Below are 16,805 nucleotides of genomic sequence, written 5' to 3' on the forward strand. Positions count from 1 at the left end.
TCAATAGCCTATATAATAGATACGGTATTTTTAATTTTTTCGTCAGAAAAGTAAATAATACACCTAGTCTGAATAATATTGGCTAAAACTCTGGCAACCCATTAATTATAATAGACTAGTAAAATAGAAAAACAATATTATTTCTTATTGTATGTAACCAATAATTTGATAACCTAACTACTTGTGAGATTTAAAATTACAAATAGTTTTCGCGCACGCGCTCCTGTGCCGGGACGACCGCTGAGGCATTCTAGGTATCCGCAAGTTATGTAAGCCACTTGTTTCTCCCATTTTTGAATGTTCTAATGGACTCAGTTGCTTCGGTTTACATAATAATATTACCTATACAAAAACATTAATTTGATATATTTTGAAGTCTGTAAAATAGGGAAGATCCTCAAAAAATACCCAAAAAGCTAATTTATAGTAATAAAATAATAGTGAAAGGAGTCGTATATTCCTTGGTTTATTGTCAATTGAAATGCAGCATGTATATTTTTTAGATTGTTATATTGGATGAACCAACAGCTGGTGTAGACCCTTATTCACGAAGGCATATGTGGTCAGTTTTGCAAAATAAACGACATGGTAGGGTTATTTTATTGACAACGCATTTTATGGACGAAGCAGATATTCTAGGTAAGGATAACTCAACAATTTTCTTTTTGTCCAGAGCCTTCAGACGCTCAGATATAAAAAAAACTCATTTATGTGTGAAATCTTAACTTAAACTTAAAATTAAAGTTAAACGTAAGTTACTCTGTTTCAATAATTAGCCAGTGATAACTCGTTTTTTTTTAATCATTGAAAAACAATTGCTAATCATTTACCATTATTTATTTATTAAAAGTTCATTTACTTTTGAATTTTACTTTTACGATTATGACCGTAAAACGACTTCATTTTATTACTATTACCATTATTTATATAGTAATAGTTGGTCAGCCAAATAGGTAAATTTGTTTGATTCTAATTCAGACAGTCACCAGATGTCACCACCATTTCTGTCAGGGTCGCATATTAAGAAAAATAAATATATGGAAGAATATATTTAGAAATGGAATTAATGATGTTATGCTATTATATGCATAATGTATAATAGCATGACATCATTAATTCAATTTCTAAATAAATATTCTGCCATATATTTATTTTTCTTAATATATATGAGAGTTGGGGTGTTATGAATAGGATCGTATCCAACTTAGTGTTTATGCATTTTGGCGTTGCAACCCTGGCAAAAATGGTTGTCACATCTAGTGACTGTCTCAATTAGAATCAAACAAATTTATCTATTGGGCTGACCAATTATTACTATACAGTGAGGACGTTTGAGTTGGAATAAATTCCTTATCTCGAGAATGGGTGAATCTGGAGAGAAATCCTGAGAGAGGTCGATTTTTATTTGTAAATTATGACTTTTTGGCATATCTATCATACTAGTGACGTCATCCATCTAGGCGTGATGACGTAATAGATGATTTTTTTTAATGAGAGTAGGGGTCTTGTAATAGCTGGTTTGAAAGGTTATTTAATTCTCTATTCAGTAATATAAACATTAACTTATTTTTTATACAGGGTGCAAAAAAGATGTTTTTATTAAATTAGAGTTACACGAAAAGAAGAATGTAAGCAAATTTATTTAATTCAAAATACATTTTACTGCTGTCAGAAAAACAGGTAGTAATATTTATTTCACAAATAAACGTTGCTTTTCCCCTAAATTCAATGTTAAAATTGCTAAGAGACAGGTGGGTGGCAGTTTTAACATTGAATTTAAGGGAAAAGCAATGTTTCTTTCTCAAATAAACATTTTTTTTTATTTTTTAACAGTACTCAATTGTATTTTAAAATAAATGAATTAAATACATTCTTCTTTTTGTCTCAATAATTTAATTTAAAAAAAGGTATTTCAGACACCCTGGATAAATAATTGTGTTAACGTTTTTATTATTGAATAAAAAATTAAATAACCTTTCAAATGAGCTATCACGCGACGCCTACTCTCATTTAAATAAATAGTCGATTACGTCATCACGCCTGGATGGATGACGTCACTAGTATGATATATATGCCAAAAAGTCATAATTTAAAAATAAAAATCGACCTGTTTCAGGATTTGTCTCAAAATTCGCCCCTTCTCGAGATAATGAATTTATTCCAACTCAAACGTCCTCACTGTATAAACAATGCTATTCATCATCATTCTCTTTGCTTTATCCCTATGCGGGGTCGGCTTCCCTAATTGCATTTTTGCACACAATTCTATCTTGGGTCATATCAATGTTAATCCCCTTTACCAACATGTCCTGCCTTATCGTCTCCCCCCAGGTCTTCTTTGGTCTTCCTCTCCTACTCCTTCCAGGAATCGGCACTTCAGCTATTCTTCGTTTTGGGTGATTAACGTCTCGACGTTGAACATGATCAAACCATCTTAACCTATGCTGTCTCATTTTGGCATCAATTGGAGCCACACCTAGACTTCCCCTAATATACTCATTTCTAATTTTATCCTTCTTTGTCACTCCACTCATCCATCTAAGCATTCTCATTTCCGCCACATGCATTTGTTGTTCCTCTTTCTTTTTCACTGCCCACCATTCAATTCCATACATCATAGCCGGTCTTATGGCTGTTTTATAGAATTTTCCCTTCAGCTTCATTGGAATTTTTCTGTCACACAATACACCACTCGCTTCTTTCCACTTCATCCATCCACCCCTAATTCTATTGCATGCATCTCCATCTATTTCTCCATTACTCTGTAATACCGATCCTAGGAACTTAAAACTATTGCTTTTCACAATAATTTCACCATCCAAAGATACCATTATATTTGTAGTAACTCCATCTTTAAATAAACATTCCACATACTCTGTTTTTGTCCTACTAAGTTTTAAACCTTTTTCCTCCAGAGCTTGTCTCCACTGTTCCAGTTTTTGTTCTAAGTCTCTTTCACTATTTCCTATTCACACTACATCATCAGCATACATTAGGCACCATGGAATGCTACCCTGTAGTTTCGCTGTTACCTGATCCAAAACTAATGAGAATAAATAAGGACTAAGTACTGAGCCTTGGTGCAATCCTACTTTCACCTGAAATTTATCAGTCTCTCCCACACCTGTCCTAACACTAGTCGTTACTCCCTCATACATATCTCACAATCTTTACATATTCGCCCGGGACTCCTTTCTTATTGAGTGCCCACCAAAGAATATCTCAAGGAACCCTATCATATGCTTTTTCAAGATCAATGAATACCATATGAGCGTTGGTCTCTTTATTCCTGTATTTTTCCATCAGTTGCCTCACAATGAAAATTGCATCTGTTGTTGATCTGCCTTGCATAAAGCCAAATTGATTATCGGATATTTCGGTTTCTTCACTTATCCGTCTATCAATTACTCTCTCCCATAGTTTCATGGTGTGGCTAAGTACTTTTATAGCCCTGTAGTTTGTACATAGTTGTATGTCTCTCTTGTTTTTGTATACAGGTACTAAATATACTGCTTCTCCATTCGTCTGGCATTTGTCCAACTTCCATAATTCTATTAAATAGACCTACTAGCCAACTTATTCCTGTCTCTCCCAATGCTCTCCATACTTTCCCAGGAATATCATCTGGTCCGACTGCTTATTCTTTATTTTTTGAAGTGCTTGAGCCACTTCCTCGTTTGTTATTCTGGTAACCATTGCTGTTACTGTCTCCGTTAACTCCACAGGCTGTCTGTCAAATTCTTCATTTAATAAACTGTCAAAATACTTTCTCCATCTTTTTTTGACATCCTTTTCGTGAATTAGTATTTTATTATTTTCATCTCGGATACATCTAATCTGATTAAAATCTCTTGCTTTCTTTGCTCTCTATTTGGCTATTTTATATATCTTTGCTTCGCCTTCCCTGGTATCAAGTTGATCGTATAGGTTTGAATACGCTTCTGCTTTAGCTTTTGTTACTGCTACTTTCGCTTCCTTATTATCGACCATATAGTTTTGAAGATCTATGTCCGATCTGGTTTCTTGTCACTTTTTATATAATTTTCCCTTCACTTTTATTTTTACTTGTACTTCATTTGACCACCACTAAGTCTCTTTATCCTCAAACTTCTTTCCTGACGTTTTCGGTGTATAAACAATGCTATTACTAAGTTGAAATTTATAATATGTGTACTTTCTTTTTTATATGCCGTGATCGTATTCAGGCGTGGGCCGTCATCATGTTTACAATTTCCTGAAACCTTTCTCTATCGGCTGTTGCGCGAAATTATTCTTCTAGTGTGGAACCACGCAAGTCTCTTTATCCTCAAACTTCTTTCCTGACGTTTTCGGTGTATAAACAATGCTATTACGAAGTTGAAATTTATAATATGTGTACTTTCTTTTTTATATGCCGTGACCGTATTCAGGCGTGGGCCGTCATCATGTTTACAATTTCCTGAAACCTTTCTCTATCGGCTGTTGCGCGAAATTATTCTTCTAGTGTGGAACCACGCCATTGTCTAATATAACGCAACCATGAAGGTTTCTTTCGACCAGTCCATCTCTTTCCCTTCACTTTTCCTTTTATTGTAAGGCAAATAAATCGTATTTAGGTCTTCTAATTATATGGCCGAAGTATTACATTTTCCTCCTTTATGATGATGTTTATAAGCAGACATTCTAAATTCATTATTTGAAGAGCATCTTCATTGGAAGTGTGCAAAACCCGCGATATCTTTAGGATCCGTCGATAGCACTATAACTCGAATGCTTCTAATTTGTTTAGCATGGTGGTTTTTAACGTCCATATCTCACAACCATACAATAGACCACACATACCATTTCAGGACCTTCTCTCGAATATTCACCGACAGGTTTCTGTTATAATTGAACAGATTTAACTGAAACCCTCAAGGTCACCTGCACCGCATCAACGAACGTCTGTCGTGTCTTTTCTTCGTGGTTACAGATAAATAGGTTTTACTGTACATAAAATGGGTTTCCAGGTCATAAAAGCCTGATGTGGAATTTCGATCCTGGTTATTATGTCTTCATCAGAGCCATAACTTACATTTAACCAGCTGCCAAAGTATTTGAAATGGGTTATCCGTTCTATCTCCTCTCCATTAGGAGAAAGCAGACCTTGATCTATGTTAGTCTTTCCAATTGTCATCCACTTTATCTTTGAAATGTTGATTTTAAGGCCTCGATGATAACTTGCTTCACTAACTAGATTTACTAATGTTTGGAGATCATGTAAATTTTCTGCAAGATTGGCTGTATCGTCAGCGTATCTGATATTATTGATTACTTCTCTATTACTATTGTTGATAATATACAATACGTAAATCTGTCATCTGGACATAGATAGATAATATACATTAAGGTAAGCGTGACAACTGCGCTTTCTCGAGTGACGTCAAGTCAGTGTCAATGTTGGCTACTCTGAATAGTTTCCAAACAATACAAACTTCTGTCAGTTTCAGTTGAATTTACACGTGGGGTTTGTGACATTGATAGATGCCAAGTTTTATTTTTTAGAAACTTAAATTTTTGAAAGTTCTCCTCTCTGAATAATGGTTACAATCGAGTACCCAACACCATTTTATATAAATTAAATAAGATATAAGCAAAATATTTAATTTCTAAACACAAAGATAATTGGCATCTCTCACTGTCACAAACACCACGTGTGAATTCAACTGACACTAACAGAAGTTTGTTTTGTTTGCAACTTTTTCAGAATAGCCAACATTGATTTGAAATCACTCGAGAAAGCGCAGTTGCCTTACTTACCTCAATGTGTATTACCTATGTCCAGCTAAAAGATTTACGTACTGTATAACAATTTTCAAATTAAGAAAGTCGTGATAAAGCAGAATCTGATATGTTATGTTAAAAAATGTTGCAGAGCTCTTTTGACAGCTTTTGTTATAACAGCCATCTCTCTCGTATAATGGCTACTAATACTTTATCTCTAATTTTTAGCTGATAGGAAAGCAGTAGTGTCGAAAGGCAACATACGGTGCTGCGGAAGTTCTTTGTTCTTAAAAAACAAATTCGGAATTGGTTATCATCTGACACTTGTATTGGAGGGACATTCTAAGGAAAACGCAATCAACAAACTAGTAATAACGCACGTGCCTAAAGCAGAAAAAGCTCGAAGACATGGAAGAGAATTAAGCTTTATACTACCTCATAATGCCGTATCGAATTTTGCGTCTTTATTTTCAGCGATAGAGCAAGAAATTAATAATAAAAGTAGCAAATTAGGTAGGTCCTTTCTATGTTATATTTTAAAACGTTTTTATATACTTGACTTGTTTCTCTCTTTGTCACGTTGACCGGGAAATCTTGAAATCGATTTTAAACGTACTTTCCGACTAGCTAGACATCTGAAATTTTCAGAATAGCTCAGAAATCAGTGGTAATGCAATATTCAACAGCTTTTACATGGAATCGTTGAGTATGTTTTGAATTTTAAGTAATTTTGAATGCAAATAATGCAATGACATTTAGATCCCGTTGTGAAGTACCTTAGTCAACACCAGATATAACTCAGTGGTAGAGCATTTTTTCGAAACATATTTCATTAATTTTTTATCATTTTAAACATATTCTTTAATTTATATGAGCTCGATTTATACAATCGATAAAATCGGGTCTAGGAAAGTTGGTCGAGAACACTTCGTCGACGGAAAATTGGTCGACAACATTTGGTCGAGAAACAGTTGGTCGAATGCACAATTCATCGAATGGACAATTCGTCGACGAACATTTGATCGAATGGATTTTTCGTCGACAAACTGTTATTTATCTTTAGAATAAAGGGATTAATGGTGGCAAACGACGGGTTGTTGGTTTTTATTTTGTTAACTGGAATTGTATTAGGGTGATTCCATTTTAAATCACTCAATTTTGGATCAAAAAAACTTTTGGATCTCCGATTTTTCTGAAACTTGGTGTATAGCTTCTGCAAGACGTAAAAATAAGATATTTAAGGTAAAAGAATCTTCTTCTTTTTTTTCTCAAACTGTTATTTTAAGCGATTTTACAGTGATTTGGTATTTATTTAAACCAATTTGCATTTTCTCTCGTAAAGTATCAATGGAAAAATTAATGTTTTAATAGAAGGGACTCAAAAATGTCATTATATGACATAATAACAAGTTAATTTGATTCAAAACAAGCTTTTGATCAAATTTTATAGTGTAGAAAAAGTTAAACTACCGTTTTTTACATTTTACTCCATTCCCAAAATACGTCATAATCGATTTGGCTGAAAATTTGCCCGCAGATAGCCAAAACATATTACTTTGATATGAGTGGTTAAAAGGATTTGAATTATATTACAATACCTAAAAAGTTACATGCAATATCATAGTCAAAAATATAGGCATCTACTGTAAGTACAATTAACTCGGAAAATATCGACCACACGACAAAAATTGTTAAAAAGAAATTGTATCGACACATTTTTTATAAAAGGTGCAATACCTCCGGTCCTTACCAACGAAAATTGATGTTCTTTTTGAAGTGAATACTTCTAATCGCTTGGTATGGAAATTTGACGCCAAATACTAAATTCGTATTTGGCGTCATTCAAAAGTAGTGACGCGAGTGGTAAGCTTGCGGTATACCTACCGTCCATATACCTATAACACTTATTTTAACTTTCATAGTAAACCTGATCCTGGATTTCCTACTGTTTGACTGGTTTCAGGGTGACTTCAACTATAGATCCCTAATTTTAAATAATTAATTGGGATTAGGTCGTTTCAACCCTAGAGGGGTGATGTATTAAATTTTTCTTAAAAATAAAGTGCGACACATGCTTTTATGGTAAAACTAAATATAGATTTGCAACAGGTGATTTGTAAAATTTTTTCAAAAATTATAGTAGAGACGACACACATGTTTTTATAATAAATCACCCTGAAACCAGTCAAACAGTAGAAAATTCAGGATCACACTATGAAAGTTCAAATAAGTGTATATTACGGTGTAATATAAATATGTATATTACGGTATACCGCACGCTTACCACTCGCGTCACGATTTTTTATAACGCCAATTATAAATAATGTGTAGTTGTGAATTAAGTTTTTGGTAATAAAATCAAGATGGTAAGAATCGTTTTACTTTTAAACCCTCCACTTTTGGCGCATCTTGAATGGCTCATTTTTACAAGAATCGTCTTGAATTTTTTTTTGTATAAACATGATCTTTCAGTCGTTTAAATGTTGCATTTTAAATTTTCTAATGTTTATAAAGAAAGCCCCGTTTAGAAAGAAAGTTTATTGCAGTCGAAAACATTGTACGGAAATGCCTCGATTTCCTAAAACTTTATTTACCTCAGCATCTCGCATATTTCGTCTTGTCCGCAAGTGCCCCCAAATTTGACTTGTTCGCAAGTACGCCGACACCAAAAATAAGAACGGTACAATATCACTAATTAAAATTAAAATATCGGTTTATATTTGCTGTCTACTCTCCCACCGCAGCCAATTTTTTCATTAAATTTAAAAGTAATTAAGATTTAGAAAAAAAATTAACAAATCCCCAAAAAAAATAAAATGTATAATACAATATTCCAGTTAACAAAATAAAAACCAACAACCCGTCGTTTGTAAAAATAATTAAGATTTAGAAAAAAATTAACAAAACCCCAAAAAAAAATTAAATGTATAATACAATATTCCAGTTAACAAAATAAAAACCAACAACCCGTCGTTTGTCACCATTAATCCCTTTATCCTTAACATAAAAGTTTGTCGACGAAAAATCCATTCGATCAAATGTTCGTCGACGAATTGTCCATTCGATGAATTGTGCATTCGACCAACTGTTTGTCGGCCAAATGTTGTCGACCAATTTTCCGTCGACCAAGTGTTCTCGACCAACTTTCCGACACCGATAAAATCGATTACAAAATTCTTTCGTGACATAGCAATCGAAACAACAAAATAGTTTATAGTTTTATATTGTGTCCTAAAAATAATAAAAACGTGGTATTATAAATAGTTGTTTTTTATAAAAGTGTAATTTTATTTACAAATAACTATTTACAAACTTTTATAATTAGACTCAGAGCACACCACGGCCACGGGTCACTCTGAGAGGTCCAAGGGAAAGAAATGTGTTTAAGCGGATCGTGGTGATCTCCGTATCGAAACTAAATCTTATATTGTCTTTCTTTACATTCGTTTACTCACAAATAGAATATTACGCATCAAATTCGTTGGACGTAGGACTAGGAATCCAATTCCCAGAAAATTGACGTGTCGTGGAATGCATATTGTAGATTCCTCACGTCCATTCATTTATCGTCCGTTTACTTTGTAAATTGTACGAAGTCCGGGTTAAATTTTTTGATTATTTGGATTCATTCATATTAAACATGCTCAGAAAACAGTTTCAGAACCTCTTTAAGTAGGTAGGCGCAAAATCTTGGTCCAACGCTAATTCAATGCATTCATTTTTTTCGAATCCTGAGAAAACTAATAAGTTTTGTTGAAAAATTTAAACGCAGAATGAGAGATTACATTATTACCGAGGGCCGAAAGGCCCCGAAAACTTCTATAATGTTTATTTTAATAAGTTACAGGGGTCAAAAAAAAAGAGAGAAAATTCAGTGTGATTTTTAATTTCAAATATTTCTTTCAAAATAATCTTTTTATTTATTCTAAGATCATTTTTGTTCATAATTTTGTAGTTATGTGTAATGAGTCCATATAGCAATTATTAAATAAAAACTATATTCTCCAATTCTAAAGAAACCATTAATACAGTCCGTCCAATATACATACCGTTGCACGTCATCCGCGTCATATCCCGTGACGTCATATCATACCAACACGAAATATTTAAGTCGTAGGTGTGTTCCTTGTTAGAATCATTTAGCTGAGTACACTGGAATTACTAGACATATGTTATTATATACGCGTAGAAATAATAGGTTTGTTCTAGCATCAGTTTCAAACGGTTTGAAACCATCAGCGAATAGTGGACCAGCGCACGTAGAGGGGATAGCACTGGTGACTGTGTATTGTGTTCTCTCACTGACCAACTGTTTGCTGACGGTTTCTGACTAGTTTGACTGTTTGCTAGAACAAACCTATTGTTGGAAGATTTCTATTAATGTAAATTTAAAGAAATATACCCTAACCTCTTTCATTTAATTTGTATAGGTGTAATATTAAGCGTTTTATAAAGCACACTTGTTCGGATTACACTCTAACTGCGATCGAACAAAGGTGACATTTTGGCATACATTGGTAACATTTTTTTTTTTGACAGTTGCGGTATTGACACTTCAGATTGTTTTTATTCTTTACTATAAATATTAGTTTTATTATATTGATTGTTTTTATTATTTACTTTAATGTGAGATTAAAAATAATTGTAAATATATCACACAAAATTGAAACATGTATCCATGAATATTATAACACACTGTAAATTTAGATTATAAGTAGGCTTAGATGATTAAATAATTGTTATTGTAATACCATACAAAAAACAAATAGTCTGGCTAATTGGCTAAGCCAAAGCCATTATAAAAAAAATGTGAGATTATAACTTAATTATTGTTTTCTATTTCTAATGTTTTTATTTACATTGAATATTAATTTGTTTTGTTGTATAATCCACTTCGCAATAATTATGTGATATATTTGATTTTTAAAATGAATTCAAGAATTTTTGTAATTAGGCAACAATGTCAACTTAGATATGTGACGTAGATAATGGCGTGCAACGGTATGTATATTGTACGGACTGTATTTTCAAATTAAATAAAAATGCACAGGTGACAGGGTTATGGTAGGGGAGCCCAAGCGGGGATTTTTGCAGTTACTCGAGCGCGTCATATTATCATATGGGGAAAAACCTGGTGCCCTGCAGATGTACCTCTACCATATATTGGCTCTTAACAGAGGGGAGTTCGTTAAGGGGGACCCGAAAAAAAAATCCATCCTTAAAAATACTCGAAATTGTCAGATTAAGATAAGGTAAGTTAAGTACATGCAAAAGATTGTATATTTCAAAAATCTGACGATTTGAGCGGGGCGTAAGAAATTGGTGAGTTAAAAAGTTTCACAAAAAAAAGCGAATAATTCGCGAAATGAACGTTAGATCGCAAAACTAAAAAATACGTTTTCAATATTTTTCAAAAATCTATCGATTGATACCAAACATGACCCCCACAGAGAGGGGCGGGGGTGTTGTATTTAAAATTTAAAATTTTAAATACAAATCCCGCGATATTTCGCAAAATAAACATTAGATCGAAAAACTGCAAAATACACTAAATCAATATTTTTGAAAAATCTATCGAATGGTACCAAACACGACCCCCCACGGAGGTCGGGTGGGGGGTTACTTTAAAATCTTAAATAAGAGCCACAAATTTTTATTCCATATTTGGATTCTTTACGTAAAAATAAGCAACTTTTATTCGAAACATTTTTTCGAATTATGGATAGACGGCGCTATAATCTGAAAAAACGATTGTTGGAAATGGAAAATTAAATTAAAAAATGGCAAGCGCCCACTAAAATGAAAAATTTTACTTAACTTTTTTTGGTTTTAGGACCTACTCTTCACAACCCAATAGGTCCCCAAAGCGCTCGAGTGACTGCACAATTAGCATACTTTGCTCCCTACTATTATGATTTAATGAATAGAAAAAAAAAGATTCTGGCCAAAAATGTTTTGTAAATTACGTAATAGTTAACTACATTAGGAATTTTTCAAATACTTTTTCGTATCTTTTTTAACACTATCCTCATACCCTCGTACATCAATAAAAAAATTTAATTCTTTTAGGAATTTCTAGTTACGGTGTCTCGATGACGACATTGGAAGAAGTATTTCTTCATTTGGAAAGAGACGAAGAAACGGAAGAAGATACCGTAGACAATCTGTCGAAGAAAATAGTGAGGAACAGAGCCCTAAGTAGGAGCCTTAGTTTACAAAATAAGAGTACGAGTTATCAGTCTTTACAAAATGAAAGTAACAATGCTCTCATTCAAGATGCCAAAGGTACATTATTTTACGTATTCAAAAGTATTCGTATATAATCGTTTTCCTTTGTCATATCTTAGATGAGACACATTACGTGCTCTCCCGTTGTTAAAATTGGTACCGTACATGGACGTATAAACTCAGTATAAACACATCTGTGTTTATACGTCCATGGTACCGTATTGAGTTTGTTAGCGCAAGGATTAAGTTTTTAAGTCTTTAATATTGTTTCGGAATCGCTGGATTATCAGAATGTAATTTATGGGTTTCTGCCTTATGATAAATCTTTGGGAGATTTTCACGTATATAGACAGACGCCTTTCTGGAAGTTAGAATCAGGTATTTGGCAGAATTTGACGATTTCTTCACAGAATTTGATCAGACGTTGACCCATTTGATTTTTCTCTCAAGCCAATGTTGCCGGTTATTTTGTGCGTTACTGTCTGTCCAATTTGAGCATTAGAATCTCCCATAGGTATTGTTGTTTTGTGTTTCTCTGCTGTTTTTGGCATTTCTTCAATTTGATGGTAAAAATCTTCGATTTTCTGTCCATCTTTGTCTACAGTGGAGCTAATCCTTGGACGATGTTTATATTTACAGGTTTGACGTTTAACTGTATTAGAAGTACCCATAGTACATTCTTTCACGGTTTTTGCTGTAAATTTTAAAGAACCGCTTGGATTAACATGAAATTTGGCATACGTATAGCTTACATGTCAAAAAAAAGTGATATTGTGCCGATGTGTGCTTTTGCCCTGGGGGTGACTTTCACCTCCTCTTGTGGGTGAAAAAATATGTGTCCAAAATAAGTCCGGAAATGGGTAAACTGACGAATTTTAAGTAACTTTTGTTTTATAGAGCTTTGTCGACAAGTCAACACTTTTCGAGTTATTAATAACTCAAAAAGTAAGTATTTTGTCGAAAAAACATTCTTAGTAAAAATATAGCCTGTAAAAAAGTAAAAAAAAATGGTGTACGCATTAGGTCTCTGGATCTCGCATAAACAGAGTTATAGCCAATGAAAAATAGATTCATATTCACCAAATTTCAAATAGAATATTTCGACGTGAAATATCCAAAAAGTTAAGCACTTTTTGGGGAAAACCCATTATAACTTTTTTAAAGTGTTTAAAAAAGCTTTATTTCTGTTTTTATAAAAAGTTTCTAGCATTAAATTTAAGCAAGCTACGCTCAAAATAAAGTTGGTCCCTTTTGTTTTGGCAAAAAAAAATCGAGAAGACCACCCCCTACTTAGCAACTTAAATGAAATTAATCGTTACCGCTCCACAAATTATTTTACTTATGTTGTGCTTATACTGTAAGTTTCATCAATTCAAAGTGCTTATTTTTGAAAAAATTTGGTTTTATAGTAAAATTTTTAAATTTTTTTTTTGAAAAATATGCTTTTTTTCAAAATATCTTAAAAATTGTTAGAGATACCAAAAATATCAAAAAACAAAAAAAGGCAGCATTGCTTTTCTGAATATCATGTACTTTTTTGTTTTTTTGTTAGACAAAAATTGATTAAGATTTGGTGTTTCTAAATTTGTATACATTCGTGATCAGTGACTCATTCAACCCCTTTTGACTACAGCCCATTCAGTAATAAGGACTTTGAACCGATGAAACTTACAGATTATATAAACAATACATACACGTGTCAAGAAACTTGTGAAGTCGTAACGATTAAGTTCATTTAAGATACTTAACATTAAGTACAAAACAAAAAGGGACTAACTTTATTTTGAGCGTAACTTGTTTAATTTTGATGCTAGAAATTTTTTTTATAAGACAAAAATTAAGCCTTTTTTAAACACTTTAAATAAATTGTAATGAGTTTTTCCCGAAACGCGCTTCATTTTTGGTTATTTCACGTTAAAGTATTCCATTTGGAATTTGATGAATATGAACCTATTTTTCATTAGCTATAACTCTGCTTCTACTAGGTATAGAGACGTGATATTTACACCATTTTTTTAAATTTTTTATAGGCTATATTTTTGCTCGGAATATTTTTTCGACAAAATACTTAGTATTTGAGTTATTTGCGAAAAACCGTCTAAAAGCGTGGTTATTTTGTTGAAAAAATGAACATATTCACTGGCAAATAACTCGAAAAGTATTGACTTAGTGAAGAAACTCTATAGAACAAAAGTTACTTAAAATTAGTCAGTTTATCCATTTCCTGACATACTTTGGACGAATATTTTTTCACCCCCAAGAGGGGTGAAACTCTCGAATTGTTTATCAAAATGCCTATGATTTATATCTTACTAATAAGCTGTTTCATAATTGAAGCGCTTATTGTATAAAGGGTATAAGTCCACAATACTTAGTTTTGAAGAGTGAAGAGTGAAGAGAGTATAAAAACTAGAAAACTGGAATGTTTGGGTCACATTACCAGAGGAGAAAAATACGAGTTGCTGAGAATTATGCAAGGAAAAATCCAAGGAAGAAGAAGCATAGGAAGAAGACGCATCTCCTAGCTGAGGAACCTTAGGCAGGCCGCACATCAAAGAAACATGAAACGTAAATTACGTTTCATGGAAATAAACCACTACTAAACAAATATATGTCCGGCCATTTATGAAACTCTCCGAAAATAAAAATGTGTCATGAGCATGAATCACACTCGTTTCATTGGTAGGCGGACTTTGAGATTTGTTTAGCAGTGTTTTCTTTTCATGAAACATGTTTTTCGTTTCATGTTTCATGTTTTTCGTTTCATGTTTCTTTGGTGTGCGGCTTGCCTTAGAGAATGGTTTAACTGTAGTTCATTACAACTGTTCAGAGCAGCAGCCAACAAAGTGACCATAGCCATTATGATATCCAACCTCCGATAGGAGAGGGAACTTTAAGAAGAAGAAACTTAGTTTTGAGAAAAACGAAAAAACTATTTAGTTTAGAAACTTGATGACCTATCATATTTTGTTCTACAGATGAAATGTAGAAGGAGACTAGTAGAGTGATATGTGATACAGCAAACTTGGTTTTGAAAACGATTAAGGCCAAAAAATCGTTTTTAAAGGCTGGGACTTGATTCCTTTATACAATCAATGAATAAAAGACGAAAAAGTGCTGCTTTTCTACAGTTAAATTATTAATTTATTTATAAAAAAAGGTTTGTTATTACAAACAAGACCTAAAATACATCGTAAGACTAATTAACGTAAGCTAACCGAAGTAATAAAATAAACGACTCTGTAAACAAAATGCCACAAACGATGATGGCGCCACAAGAATTATTGTATAGAGGTAATCAATCCCAGACTAGTTTCCTTGATACGCTCAACAAATATTTTATCGTGCGATATATCGCGTATGGTGAGAGGTACAAATTTCTTTTATAGACTCATCGATCCGTCGACGTTGGTTTAACAAAATGTTTATCTCACTTTAATTTCGTACATAAGTGGACTTATTCCCTTTATACAATAAACGATTCAATTATTAGTGATACACCATTTCTATATGGTCGTGGTTTCCTGAAAAATAAACAACGCATCCATCTGATACCTACGTGTTTCTCTTGGGTTTTTATTTATTGTTTGTAAATAATGCCAAATGTGTCTCCATAGTTGTAAGGCCTATTTGTTATAGTTTAAGGATAGAGTTTGAACTATTTACGTAAAATATAAATTTTAATGTTTGTAATGAGTATTTTTAAATTATTAATTGGTATCTTTTCTCTAGCTGCGGGTGATTTTGAAACCTGTGAGTCTCCTATCAAAGGCATAGGTTTGGACTCCATAGAATGCCATCCAAATTGGTTCCAAACATTGATAGCTTTGTTGAGGTTAAGGATTCTTAGATTGCGGCGGGATATCAAGAAATTATACGTTATGATATTTCTACCTTTAGGTTTAGCTGTTCTAGGATTATTTGTTAATAGCATGGAAACGGGTAAGTTACTATTATTAACTTTTATAAATTTCATGGTTTTCGTATATTTTGTCTAAAATTAAAGCAAAATGAACGTTGCATGTAGGTAATTTTAATCATGTTTCTATGCGCCACGTTGGGCGCCATTGTGTAAGGTTTTAACCACGTAGATTTTTAAATCCACGATTGACTTAGGATCGTGAAGAGGTGAACCTTAGCTAAAGTGTCTCCTGTTCACCACCATAAAGACAATCATGGATATCCCTACCCTGGGTAGCTCTTCTCAGAGGTAGTTCGGCTAATCCCTAAGACAAATAATGGTAGCAAGAACAATCACAAAGGAAATCAAAGCATAACAATAAAAATTTAAATAAACATTTTATTTAACAAATAAATAAACGTTACAGCAAGTCCTGTACAAAGTTTCTGAGGGCCCAAAAAAGTGACTGAAGATTCAAAAAAAAGTTAACTGAGTGTAGGCCCAAATGTATAAAGGTGGCTGAAAGCCTTAATACTTAAGAAAAATGTCCTTACCAAACACTTAACTTGCCATGCTGTTTTACATATAGGGCTTCTGGATGGAAATTAGACGATGTTACTAACAGGTTTGCTAGTTATTTCGTACATGGTGAAGCCTGAGGACTACAGTATACCATGAGTTGTATTCCATGGATCCGGAATGGAACCGGTAGAATGGATGATTTATTGCTAGTGCATTTTCATCATAAGATGATGGAGCCGCTGAAATGCAAGATATCTTGCTAATCCATTTTTATCATAAGACGAGGACTTAAGTTACGGTAAGACGAAAAAGCTGTAGATATTTCTGCTTAGTTGGAGGAAGTTGACGACGAAAAATCAATTATCAATTTAATAAGAATCTTTTGTGTAGTACATATATTATTATTCAGAAA

The 16,805-nt window shown here is 33.1% G+C and overlaps 1 protein-coding gene across 3 annotated transcripts in view; it reads left to right on the forward strand.

The window, feature by feature from the left end:
* LOC126881331 (cholesterol transporter ABCA5-like) overlaps positions 1 to 16,805 on the forward strand; it is a 254,480-nt gene that overhangs the window by 180,877 nt on the left and 56,798 nt on the right. For all 3 annotated transcript variants that reach the window (XM_050645551.1, XM_050645552.1, XM_050645553.1), the window contains exons 14-17: positions 504 to 639; positions 5,971 to 6,255; positions 11,812 to 12,027; positions 15,703 to 15,912. In XM_050645551.1, the coding sequence (XP_050501508.1) occupies positions 504 to 639; positions 5,971 to 6,255; positions 11,812 to 12,027; positions 15,703 to 15,912 (847 nt within the window). The remainder of the gene's footprint in view (positions 1 to 503; positions 640 to 5,970; positions 6,256 to 11,811; positions 12,028 to 15,702; positions 15,913 to 16,805) is intronic.

The sequence above is a fragment of the Diabrotica virgifera genome, chromosome 3 (assembly GCF_917563875.1).
Source record: "Diabrotica virgifera virgifera chromosome 3, PGI_DIABVI_V3a".
Lineage (NCBI taxonomy): Eukaryota > Metazoa > Arthropoda > Insecta > Coleoptera > Chrysomelidae > Diabrotica > Diabrotica virgifera.